The sequence below is a fragment of the Schistosoma haematobium genome, chromosome 6, assembly GCF_000699445.3.
Source record: "Schistosoma haematobium chromosome 6, whole genome shotgun sequence".
Classification (NCBI taxonomy): Eukaryota; Metazoa; Platyhelminthes; class Trematoda; order Strigeidida; family Schistosomatidae; genus Schistosoma; species Schistosoma haematobium.
In genome coordinates, this window is record NC_067201.1 from 2,003,458 (window position 1) to 2,017,910 (window position 14,453).

At 35.3% G+C, this 14,453-nt stretch overlaps 1 protein-coding gene across 1 annotated transcript in view; it reads left to right on the forward strand.

Annotated features, from left to right (window-relative positions):
• Positions 1-14,453, forward strand: part of NIM1_2 (G2-specific protein kinase nim-1) — a 54,332-nt gene that overhangs the window by 11,516 nt on the left and 28,363 nt on the right. Inside the window, exon 2 of the mRNA XM_051216653.1 lies at positions 4,498-4,619. Within this exon, the coding sequence (XP_051065246.1) occupies positions 4,498-4,619 (122 nt within the window). The remainder of the gene's footprint in view (positions 1-4,497; positions 4,620-14,453) is intronic.

Consider the following 14,453-nt stretch of genomic DNA (forward strand, 5'->3'; position numbering starts at 1 on the left):
GATTAGTGTTGTACGATTTACTGTTCTTCAGTTATGCCTAGTCTTGCACATTCACAGACACTTTTGGCTACATCTTGTACAAATGTTATTTTCTATTTTATGGTACGATGTGGTCTATATGGTTGGTATAAAAACCCAATATGCTTGAAATAAATGACTCATATCGCCGAGGCTGAGATTTGTGTTCTGGACTTAACAGTCTGAACTAGGCTAGAACCAGAATATATAATGACTCTAGACTGTTCGTAATTGTTTTATGCGTCATCGGTCCGGTCGATAAATTAGTGTTCTCTAATTGGCGGTATCATTACGTCACATGGCCACTTTAAGTGGCGTTTACATACCTCTCAACCCTATATAATTCCCATACGTTCACTCTTCATCCAATTTCTTCCTTTAAAAATCGCCGCCACAACGTAGATTCAATCAGCAAGACTCCATTTGTAGAGGTTCCAAACCCGAACGAGTTTTATGTGTCATTGGTCTGGTCGATAATTGATTGTTCTCCAATTGGCGCGATCATTAGTTTATATATCAATAGGACACAAGATCATAAGATATAACAGGTACTTGTATGTAGTTAAACAGAAACTGAAACATTTCTTGTAAACATTAAACCAGTTATACCTACTCAAGTACTATTTTTTCTACAAGTCATTAATGATTACTTGTCATTTTATTTAGTAGTGTAAGACTTCCATATTTTTGGAAATTTTCACAGAATATTGATTGAAAGAATTACTAATTCACGTGAAATAACAATCATGTTACATCACTAACTGGATATTCAACGACCATCAAATCGATTTCAAAAATATCAAACTATTATATAAAGGTTATTCCAATTACAAAGAAAGGAGAGTTAGGTGAAGTGTTCCATATAATGCTTAATCCTATTGCTTACAACAGAAAAGAAGACCTTACTATACATCCGACTTGGATTATCGATCCTAGCTACCACGTCTGATACTATTTATATTTCACACTATTATCGTATGTACGAATTAATCTCTATCCATTCTCACTACAAAGGTAACATTTTGCATCCTTGACCTTGTACATATACACACACACACACAAATTTACACACATATCAATTATGAATCCCTTTGACTGGTTCAGACCTGTTTTTTGATTGATCGTGCTTAATCTTGTGTTGTTCCATATGTACTAATTAAACTTGAATTGGTTGAAGTTAGACATTAACACCGTTGGATGCCGGCTTAGTGGTCTAATGGTTAAGTGCTCGCGCACGGAGCCAGTAGGTCCTGGGTTCGAGCCCCGGGTGGTGCAGGGTCATGGATGCGCACTGCTGAGGAGTCCCACACTAGGACGAAACGGCCGTCCAGTGCTTCCAGGTTTTCAATGGTGGTCTAGCTTCAACTGACTCATGAGTTTAATCTGTGTAAACTTGAATTAATTTTTGATTTGGTTATTTATTTATTAAACGGAATACACCCATGATGACATTAAATAAGAAAGAAAGATTAGTTCAGCGAAGAGTTCTCTTTTTGGCGAATTCATTTTCAAAGCTGTACAATCGCAAATATATATACTTATTTTTTTTTACAGGATGATAATAATACTGATAATAAACTTCTGTTATACATGGTGACAGTGAGGTTAAATAAACAAACGTATTAGAAAAAAAAATTTTTTTTAAAAAACAAAGAAAGTTTGATAGTTAATGGCTTAGATATTCATCGGGTAAGAGTAGCTCAGCATGATCAAATAACATAAAATGTTGAAACAGAGATGAAATGTAATCGGAATGATCGTTGAAATAAAAACAAACCGGTTGGGGGTACAAGATTTGAAGGGAAGATGGAAGGTGAAGCAGGTGGCTGTAAAAGAACAAGAGTAATGAGAAAGAGAAAAAAAAAATTTTAATACATTAAGACCACGGTAAAAGAAGAGGTTGTACCAGTCTCTTTTGTACACATAATTCTGGTTTTTCAAAATGTATGGCTATTGCCTCGGCAATGCAAAGAAGATGTAGTCTAATTGTCTAAGGAAGGCTTCTACTTACCTTGTAGATGACTTTGAACGCAAAGTCTGTCTTGATTGAGTGACCTGTGTTCACAAGGTGTTCGATTATAGAACTTCTTATTGAGCCGCTGCCTCCTCTTCTTAGCCACGCCGGACAATGTTCTTGAATTCTTTTGGATAAAGTACGCATCGAACGACCTATATACCTAGCTCCACAAGAGCAGGTAAATTGGTAAATGCACATTGAATTGGTCAGATGCGATAATTTATCTTTCAAATTATTGGTGAACAGTGATCGGCTGGAGAATAATATTCGCAATGTTGCTGCGAAGAATGTTCTTTTTAAAGAATCCGAAATTCTCCTCTTTAAGATATAAGCAGCTCTATCACCTTTGAAGTCGATGTTCATGTATAAAATTTTCTTTCCTACTGCAGTTGTTTGTGGTCTTGGCATTTTCGATTTTATGTTCTTATCAATGAATACAGAAGGATATCCGTTTTTGATAAGTATCTCTTTTAAAAAACTCAATTCTTCCTCTACGACCTCGGGGCTACAGATTCTTCGTATTCTTATGGCGAGAGTTATTATTAAGTTTCTTTTTCGGCTGATGGGAACCCAACTGTGGAAATTTGATAGTTGGCCATTCCACATGGGTTTCCTGTAGATAGATCTTTTTAAAGTACCATCTTGTTTCCTTGTTATATCTACATCAAGGAAGTGAATATTTTGTTTGCTTTCAACTTCAATTGTGAATTTTATTGATGGGTGACAATTATTAAATGTATTTAGGAGATCACTTAAGTTACATTTGTTATCACAAATGATAAAGATATCATCCATATACCTTTTATATAAGTGGAGGTTTTCTATAATTCTTTTAAGTTGGTTGTTTTCTAAACTGGCCATGAAGCAATCTGCCACCCTGTAAAAATAAGTATATATATTTGCGATTGTACAGCTTTGAAATGAATTCGCCGAAAAGAGAACTCTTCGCTGAACTAATCTTTCTTTCTTATTTATTTATTATCTGAAGAAGTGACTTACACTGAGTTACGAAACAGCAGAAAATCTAATTTTTCTGCTCACTGGGATATTACTTACTTACTTACGCCTGTTACTTCCAATGGAACATAGGCCGCCGCCCAGCATTTCCCAACCCACTCTGTCCTGTGCCTTCCCTACCAGTTCTGTCTAATTTTCGTTCATTTTCCTCATGTCTGTCTCCAGTTTCTGGCGTAATGTGTTCTTTGACCTTCCTCTTCTCTTTTGACCATGAGAACTCCAGGTGAGGGCTTGCCTTGTGACGCAGTTGAGTGCTTTCCTCAACATGTATCCTATCCACCTCCAGCACTTCTTCCTGATTTCTTCCTCCAATGGAATCTGTTTTGTTCTCTCCCACGGTCGGTTGTTGTTGATAGTGTCTGGTCAATGGGTCCCAAGTACTTTGCGTAGACAACTGTTAATAAACACCTCCACCTTCTGGATGATGGCTTTCGGAGTTCTCCAAGTTTCCACCCCATACAGTAGAACTGTCTTAACATTTATATTGAAAATTCCGAGTTTGGCGTTGACAGTTGTTTTGAGTTCTGGATGTTCTTCAGTTGTAGATATGTTGCTCTTGCTTTACCGATCCACGCATTCACATCTGTATCAGATCCACCATGTTCATCAATGATGCTGCCCAGATAAGAGAAGGTTTTTAGGTCTTCCAAATCTTCTCCGTCAAGTGTAATTCGATTTTTGCATGTTGTGTTGTATCGGAGAATCTGGCTTTTCATTTTGTCTATATTGAGATCTACGACTGCTGCTACACTGATCGTCTTCTCCTGCGTTTGTTGTTGCGTGTGCAATCGAAGAACCAAATTATCTGCTAAGTATAGATCGTCCAGCTGCATCCTAGCTGTCCACTGTATCCCACGTTTCCCCCTAGATATGGACATCTTCATGATCCAGTCGATCATCAGGTCACTGAGATATACTACAAATATATTAATTTAATTATTTATAGATTGACAATCATTTTCACCTTAATCACATAAGGAACATTTGAATGTGAATATTGTTGCCATGACACCTTTTCACTTCATTGTATATTAATAGCATTAATATCAGAGAAGGAATTGGTGGATATTATTAGTAATTTTAATAATCGAGATCATAAGTCAATTGAACCTAGACGTTTATGGATAACCTAGAAGCATTGGACAACCGTTTTGTCCTCTTGTAGAACTCCTCCTTGACAGTGCGCATCTACGATCTTGCTTCACGAGATTCGGACCCAGAACCTATCATTCTCGTACACGAGCGCTTAACCATTAAACCAAATATGGATTATTTATTTATAGATTAATAATCATTATCATTCTAATCACATAAGAAACATTTAAATGTGAATATTGTTGCCATGACACTTGTTTTACTTTATTGAATTGAAATACAATTACATCATTCTCCTTTTTTTTCTTCTTTTTTTTCTTCATTTGGATTATGAAAATAATTTTTCAAAGAACGTGTTGCAATTAAAGTATTAGATAAAAGTAAAATGAATACATCAACTAGACGATTATTAAGTCAAGAAATATCGATTTTAGAAAGTTTACATCATCCAAATATTATAAGACTATATGAAGTAAGTATATCATTATTATTATTATTATTATTGTTTATGAATGATGGTAGAATGATGGTTGGAGGTAGTCGACAGGAAACCCTAGACCCAAGTTTCCTGCAATTTAGTACTTGTCAACAAGGTGTACCTTTAATCTTGAGGGAACTGATACTCCCTAACGGATTCGATCTCATGTCACCCAGCTTCACAGTCAGAGATGTTAACACTGAGCTATCCTGGTTGCGACAGATCTCTTATAGGACTAAGGTCTATTCACAATTGATTGATCACTGGGTGGTGATTAATGTCATGTATGTCAAGTCCTTAGTGCGAATCAGATGATATCGACCAAGTTGCAATGTGACCACTAATCTAGGTGACTCGACTTAACATTCGATTTACACTAAAAAGGACTTGACACACATAACCTTGATCACCACCCAGCGATCAATCAATTTTGAATGAATGATGGTAATTGTGATTGATAACAGAGGAATGGGGGATGGATCCAGTAACTGATACAATCATTCGAATGAAGTTTTCTTAGGTTCATTTGTGATACAATCAGAGGAGTGAAAGAGATGATCTATCACTACAAAGGATTACCAATCAACATGTCTAAATAAAATAATATATTTGCATTAGAAAAGGTGTTAAGGATTATTGCTGAATGGTCTAAAAAGTACAATCTCCCCCCCCCGCATACCGGTAACAGAATAAATTGTTCAGTAAAAAGTGTCTTTCAATTCCACACCAATGAATCCGATTGAAGATTATTTAAGTTTAATTGGAAAATACTCTGAATTTCAGATGATGGTTAAAGGTAATCATCAGGAAACTCTGAATCGAGGTTTCGTCTTATTTGGCACACATCAGTAAGATTTACCCGTAATCTTAAAGGAACACTGAGAATGACCAATTGCAGTCGTTAACATTCATGGGAAGATTGAAGTAAAACAACACCAAATGAATTTAAACTTCACCTCAATGTACAAGCAAATCGCTATCAGGACTCAATAACTTAATGAATAATACAATGATATTTCAAGAGAACAATACTGAGTTCAAGTCCTAAAGTGAACTTCAACGTTGAGATACAGTTTCATCCAACTGACGAGTCACAAATGGGACGAAACATGCTTCATACTGAATATCATCACTAGACACTATTCATCTTTACATAAACTACAATTCTTAACATCTTTCTATCTATAATTTCTATACATTGTCTTATAAAAAAAACTAACCTATAACATAAAGTCAACTAATCAATCATTCAATGGTAGAATTGACACATACATGTTCAATGTTCAATGTTCAATGTAGAACACATATTTAACATTCATATCAAACATATACACTTTCTTAATTATCTTATTCATAAGAACAAGAAGAAGAAGAAGAAGAAAAACAAAAAAAGGGAAGAAAACTGTTAGAATTTTCTTTTCTTCTTTTTGTTTTTCTTTTTTTTGAGTTCTCTTATTTATTTCCTGTAAATCGTACATTACTTGTATGTTTATTATTATGTAAAATGAGTTAAATTGTATTCCCATAGGGATAAAAATAGTAAAATGTTAATGGTAGTTAATAATAGTAATAATACTAATAATAGTAATAATAATATTGGTAATAATAATACGAATAAAAGTAGTAATAATAGTGACAGTAATAATGGTAATGGCAGTGGTACTAGTAATAATACTAATAATAGTAATGATGAACGTAAGAGTAATAATGGTAATAGTAATGGTAATAATAATGCGGAGGAAGAAGCGCTGAAAGTGGATAGGACATACATTGAGGAAAGCGCCCAACTGTGTCACAAGACAAGTCCACATCATTTGGAATCTTCAAGGTCAAAGGAAAAGAGGAAGAATAAAGAATAATTTGCCCCAGGAAATAGAAATAGACATGAGAAAAATGAACAAGAATTGGATAAAACTAGAAAAGAAGGCTCAGGACAGAGTGGGTTGGAGAATGCTGGTCGGTGGCCTATGCTCTATTAGGAGTAACAGGCGTAAGTAAAAGTAAGTAAAGTAATAATAATGATACTAACAATAGTACTAATAACAATAATGGTAGTAGTATTAATAACGGCAATAGTAATAGGGTAGTGAACAAGAACACGAGTGAGAACAATCGAATGTATTTCGCACAAACATAACAGACTATCCCAATAAAATCTGAATACCATAAAGTCAATCGTTAATTTGCAAAATATTAATGCATCATATCAAACTGAACTGTTTCCATTTCAAACACTAATCCATTGTCTCCTATTCCATTGTACATGCGTTTTCTTACAAATTACATTCTGCTCTTGCTCTTCCTTTCTTGATCTTCACCTCATCTTCTGTTGCCAGATATTACATTTTAACTCGTGACATATACTACTTATATCAATATAAGTAGCACACACCACAATAGTAGCGGTAATAATGGTAACAGTAATGGTCATAATAGTAATAATATACTTTTCATAATGTACTCATTTTACTGTAGAGTCAACAAAGTATCAATTCAATTGGTATAATATAATCATTAAAATGATTAATCAATTCAATTGTGTCATAAATAGATGATCATAATAAGACTATTCATATACATCAGTTCTTTTGATTATCTTGAAGAGAGTCAGAACAATGTGTATGAAATTCTTCAAAATGAGTCTCCTTCAATAGTCATTCAAGACATTGAATCACCGGGGTGATAATAGACTGCAGAATATTCAAAAGAAATGACTTGACTTAAGTTTTTTATTTTTTGATGAATGTCTCAAGTTATACTGTTTCTTCCGACGTCAATTCTTAAAATCTTTATACTTATGTAAAAGTTCCACATTCTTTTAAAAATCTTCGGTGAATCATAAAATCTAACATAGAATCAACAAATTTACTAGTTGGACGTTTGAGGGCAGAAACTCAGTCAGTCAGTCAGCAATAACGTAGAAATCCATGCGTACATACGTACGTACATTAGTTTGAGTTGCCATACCATATCAGCACAGAGATACAATTGTCGATTTAAATCCTACAGTGGTAGAGCTGGTAAGAGTATAAGCACTAATCGGAAAGATTAGGTTTTGAGGATGTTATTCAAGAAGTATAATCCAGTAAAATAAATTTGGAGAGAGAAAAAAAGGGACATGAGGAATTCAGATGATTAGAATTTTGGAGAACACAAAGAGTGGATCATGACTATCACCTTGCGGATCCCAACCAGGTAGTCTACACCTACCAACACGGTTCAGTCCACTTGTCAGTGACTTCAAGGATTTATGTCATGTTTTTGGTCTGGCTGCCCCTAGCTTTCTTCTAACCTACTCCTACACCATAAAACATCGCATATCGGGACAGTCGGTGGTCGGGCATACGTAACACGTGTCCCAGTCATCTCAACTGATGAAGCTCCACTACTTCAACAGTTGATTTGCCATCTTTACCTAGTACTCGTTTCCTAATAACTGCATTAGTTACTCGGTGGTACCAGGATATACGAGTAATGTTCCGAAGACACCTATGATTGAATACTAGTAACCCGCCAATATCGTCTACTCTTACCAGCCACGTTTCACTGCCATAAAGTAGGACGGAACGAACTGCTGCACAGTAAACCCGTCCTTTGACAGAAACTAATGCCTTTGATGAATTAGTCAACGATGTAACTATTGTATGTCGCATAATTACTGCCCAAATCTTCGTTCTTACTCTTTTTACCTTAATAAGACTATTTAAATAAAGTCAGAATAACAACTAAATTCATTTTACATTGTGATTATTTTATCAGATGCTTACGAGCACAATAATATAAAATAGACAACTGTGACTCAGAAGTTGTAATGACAAGTTACTATGAAGATTTAGCCTGGGTTTAACTGGAAGAGCTTAAGAAGCTGAGTCTAGTATCCAATTAGAAGACTTATCAGTATCCACGAAAATGAGATTCCAACTCATGTGGGGGAACCCCTGAATTAGAAGACTTATAAAAGTCTTGTAAAGTCAATCTCAGCTGAAAACCTCATATTCCACAGGGAATATCAATAGTAATATTTATTATTGAATCAGTGTTTTTAAAAAACCCTTACAATCTTATTTAACAACAAAGATTTTCACAATTTAAGTTATTTTCAACAAAATCGGATAGGTCCTGGGTTCGAATCTCGAGAGGCGGGGTTGTGGATACGCACTGCCAAGGAGGAGTTCCACAATAGGACGAAAGGGTTAGTCATTTGGCGCTTTCAGATTTCCTATGGTGGTCTAGCTCTAATTGACTTATGATCTCAAATATTTAAGTTACTAAAATATCCAAAAAAACTCTTCTGATACTAATCATCATATTCTCAATAGTTACTGGCTTCAAGATTTATTTCCTGAAGTTCTAGTGAGAAGCGATGACCAGTAGATTTCAACTGGGTCTCTCGTGAGATAGTAACTCACTGATGACAATGGTGAATGTGTCATTCAATTTCGTGGATTGGTTGAAGTTAGACATTAAACCGTTGAATGCCGGCTCAGTGGTCTAGAGGTTGTGTTCGCGCGTGCGATTGATTGGTCCTGAGTTGAAATCTCCAGAAGATCGTGAATGCGTACTGCTGGTGATTCAGAAGTTGGCAGACCAACGATTACCAGTATTATATATACATATATATACTTACGTCTGTTACACCTCATAGAGGCGCATAGACCGTTCATCAGCATTTACCATCAAACTCTGTCCCCGACAATCCTTTCCAGTTCTTTCCACTTGCTATTCATTCTTTTCATGTCCACTTCCAATGCTCTTCGTAGTGTATTCCTTGATTTTCTTCTATTCCAGTTCCATTCACAATTCCAAATTAGCTTTTGTCTCGTGATGTAGTTTGATAATTTCCAAAATATGTGTCCTCTCCATTTTCAATATTATTTCCTTATTTCTTCTTCAACTAGAAGTTGATTTGTTCACTCCCATAGTAAAAAACAAGACAACATACAATAACCAAAACCGTATTCATCTAACAGCTCCCCTGAAGCTAGTCGTTGTTGTCCAACTTGAGTCTAATGTGTTTCACTGATCCCAAACAACTCTAGGTTGTATCTTTTCATTTCCGCAGCAATTTGGAAGAATCTCCCAGTCTCCTACATTGTACGATCATTCCATGAACTTAAATAAATGGTTGCTCTGGTTGTCAGAACGGACCGTCAGCCTCGTGACTTCCGAAGGGACTCGGCTATCATCATGAGGCGTCATAACTCTTCTAAATGAAGACCTACGGACTCCCAGGGCAGAGTTTATGTGGTTTGAATAATTTTTTCTGGTTAGCGTTTTTTTAGCAAGTTAGTTTTCTACGGGATGTGGTCGCTAACCCCATGCCCAACCCTCCTCCTTTATCTGGGCTTAGGACCGGCAGTAACCCCGGAGGGACTCCAGGCGAAGTTGTATTCATCTAATATTTATTAATTAAAAATAATTAGATTAACTTATAGATATAGTAAACTTGAAAAGTTTACATCATTTTGAAGGGATTAATAAGGAAAATGTCTAGACAAGTATTAATTGTCAATTGAATGAAATAACACTAAACTAAGCCAAGATTGTATAACTAGATAATAACAATAGAAACAGAGTTTATACGACAAATAAGAAGATAAAGAGGAATGAGGTAGGAATTCAATAAAAATTATAGATTTACCATGATATAAATAGATTGACAATAGACAATATATACATTCTATGCCAATTGCTTCGATATTGCCTTAGGTCGAAAAGTTTTAAAGCCAAGGTGAATAGTGGTTAACAGTGGAATCCAATTGAACGAGTGTTTCATCCTATTTAGGACTTGTCAGCTGGATGCACCCACATCTTAGATTTGATGTTGGTGAGACTGTAATTTATAAACGAGCCAATCACAAGCGTTTGAGGGATTTCATGGTCACATCGCCAAACTCAGTCCTTAATGCTAATGTACGACTGGTTCACAGGGGATGTTTTACAAAACGTGATAATTGAGCGGTTATAATAGATAAAATGGCGACACTATAATATGTGAATAACGCGAAAGCCTTTCATCCATTTGTCTAAATAAATTTCTGGCATTATAGCTGATGACAGTTCCTGATGAAAATCTCATATATAATTCCTAACTAGGGCAAATTATGACAATTATTGCGTACTGGCTAGTAGAAGCACTCGTAACAGTGGCTGCAGCCAGGTACTACAATACATAAGGATGATTGGAGAGCCTACAGACTCCTACATAGGCTTGGTTATGTGCATCGTGTCGTTATCTGAAACTAGAATTTTGTGCACTCAACAACCGGAGTGCACACAAACAATATCTATGTTATGTGCTCGAGGCTGAAAGAGTTTTTGAGACTTTATCATGGATCCAGAGGCCGACTATTCTGTAGCCATATGGATGATTTCCTCTACTGCATGCATTACGATTTTAAAAACTCTGAACCTCTTTCTAACTTTGACAAGTTTTTGAACCACGTATAGGGAGTGTATCCACTTTATTTCTTTGGTTTTGTATAATATATCTTTACTCTAAATTGACTGTTTGCTGACTGGTTATTGTTTCTCAAGGTCACTTTAGATTCGTTCAAAGGTCGTCTCGCCTTGATGTTCATTCTGAGATTCGAACCCAGTACCGTTCACTTTAAATGCCATCCCCTTATCAACTTAGCTACTGAGTCCTGGTAGCCATTTGCTTGTGCAATGGGGGTGAAGTTTTAAATTTACTTGGTGTTGATTGCACAATGTATGCTTCTTTTTGTCTATTGAAAATTCCGAATGATTTATGAAGGTAGATGATGATCTACTCTGATGCTAAGTGAATATCAAGCTGTTGAACTGTTCAAAGCAATATCACACTCTTATAGTGACCTACTTTTATCAAGAGAACGCGATTGGTTTAATGAAAACAATTATTTTTATAACCAATTGTACCAATGATTGTTTTACTGTGCTCGTTTGTTTAACTGTGCTAAAGACAGCCATATTGCTTTTCCATTATTCTCCATTACTGTTTCGCGGTTCGTGACCCCGTTCGCACGTACTTTCTCTTGCCGATTACGCTTTGTACCTTTTCTTGGAACGATCTCGGTATTCATTCGATACCACGAGATCCCAACGAATAAATCTGGTTACATTCAATTTTCGCCTTCTGATTTAATTGGCACGTATTTCTTAGCAGCGGTGTTCATAGTCAACTGGGACTCAACACCACGCTACACTCTTAACATTAAATACATTAGGATGTGCTAGGAAATGTGAATCATTATTCTTCTTGTCCCGTTTATTACAGCTATATTTTCTAACATTATGGCTATTATCTTTCCACGAAATTATCGCTCAGTTGACCTAAACAAGACACAACTGATCTTCTCTAAGATTAAATATCTAAATTGATTGAATATATTTGAATTTCTATAAAATAACATGAAAATATGAAGATATTTTAAATATTGATTAGCAATTGGGTTCAGAAAGTACAACTTCTATTGTTAAGATCTCATCGACTGGATATGCTTGCATCCAAATATTAATTTTCATATTAAAACTACTACGTCATAATGATCTCTTCAAACACTAGTGTAGAATCGGGTTATCGACTGATAGATCCTGGGTTCGAATCCCGCAAGAGGGGGTTGTGGATGCGCACTTCCAAGGAGGAGTCCCACAATAGGACGAAATGGCCGTCCTGTGTTTCCAGGTTTTCCATGTTGGTCTAGCTTCAACTGACTCATGATCTTGACTATTAAAATTACCGACAGATATTGATCAAATAAAACCCTAAATATCAATAAAAGGGAAACGAACATTTACTGGATAATGATAAATGAAGCATTATACCTTATATACGAGCTTTATGTACATGCATGAATTGAATTCCAGGTTACGAGAAACAAAACATCGACCAAATGTTATTGCTCATATTTTGTTAAACCCTACTAAGAAATTGTGTCTAACAGTAGTAGAGTGTCATCTAGTTTACTTTATAAAGTTGCTGACTTTTCGACCGAAACATGTCAGTAAGTAAAAAGAAACTTCCATGTTCCATTAGTCCATTGATCTGAAATCGATTTCACTGAAATAGATAAATCAAACAATCCACAGTAATTATGAGTGTAGGGTTATGGAGATTATTACGTTTTTAATTGAGATCATGAATCGATTAATGTTAGACCATTATTAAAAAAACCTGGAAGTAATGTACGTTCGCTTCATCCTAGTGTGGAACACTTCAACAGTGCATAACCACGATCCCTCTTACAGGATCCAGACCCATGACTTTCGGTGTCATTACCAAACACTTAGCCTGTTGATCATTGAACCGGAAACATTAATCAACTTGATATCGTTTACTTAAATCTTCTCATTGATAATTAGGACTATTGTCAGAAGGGGGGTTTGTGGAGATCTTAGTAATTTCAATTGTTGAGATCATGAGTCATTTGAATCTAGACCACCATGGAAAACCTGAAAGCATTGGACGACAATTTCGTCCTGTTGTGGGACTCCTCAGCAGTGCGCATCCAAGATCCCGCCTTGCAAGATTTAAACCCAGGACCCACTGGTCTCGCGTGCGAGCACTTAACCACGTTATACGTCCGTTTCATTCTACTGTAGAACTCGTCAATAGTTCACATTCATAATCCCTATCACAGGATTCGAACCCAGGACCTTCGGTTTCTCTCATGAATACTTAATCTTTAAACCACTAAACTGATATCCAATGTTAAATACACAAAAACACTAATCAATATAAATGTCTGTTCATAAATACTACCACATTTATCACATTAAAACAAAATATAATTTCCCGCATCATCTTATTAAAATTCTTATTAGGCGCCATATCAAAATAATGAAAATTCATAAAGATATACAAAACTGATTAAAACAAATACAACAACAACAAAAACAAAACAAAAAAATGGTATCTACATAGAAACTATTTATGTAATTGATTTTTGTTTTCTTTTGTCATTTTAATTTTGATTATCTAATTCTCATTTAATTATTCCAACTAAAATAATTCATAGTTTCACTTATCATAGTTACCCTTAGTAACAAGGATAATAAAAATATTCATCATAAACCATTGAATAAAGCATCATTTCAAATAATGAAAAATTTGTCATATTCATTTAAAGGAGATAAATAATAAAAATTAAAAATTAAAAATATTAGGTAAAACATTTAATTTATTTCTCTGCTCTCCACCCCCCGCCACCCCCTCTCTCTATATACACTTTCATGATAATAATTTTTTAAATGTTACTCTCCACTCTGTGCCGCTACCCCCCTCTCTCTCTATACACTTTCATAATAATAATAGTTTTTTAAATGTTACTCTCCGCTCTCCACCCTCCGACCCCCCCTCTCTCTCTCTACACATTCATAATAATAGTCATAATAATAATAATAAATTTTTTAATGAAACTCTCCGCTCTCTGCTCTCCATTCTCCACCAATCCTCCCCCCTCTTTCTATACACTTTCATAATAATTTTTTTAATGTAACATTTTATGATTGGATTCCTTACTTTTTGGTTAATGTACCATATTCAATTAGTTAGTGATAAATTAAATTTAGTAAGTTTCTTTAATTTTTTTTTGTTGTTGTTGTTTTTCAATGTTTCTAATTTTGTATTAGAAGGTGTGTTTTTGTGAAGATTTTAATCATTTGAATAGATAGGATCATGAATCGATTGAAGGTAGACCATCATAGAAAATCTAGAAGCATTGGATGACTGTTTCATCTAGTATTAGAGGACTCCTCAGCAATGAGCATACATGATCTCGCCTCATGAGATTGCCAGCCTAGGACCGATCCGTTTCGCATGCAAGTGCTTAACCTCCAGACTACTGA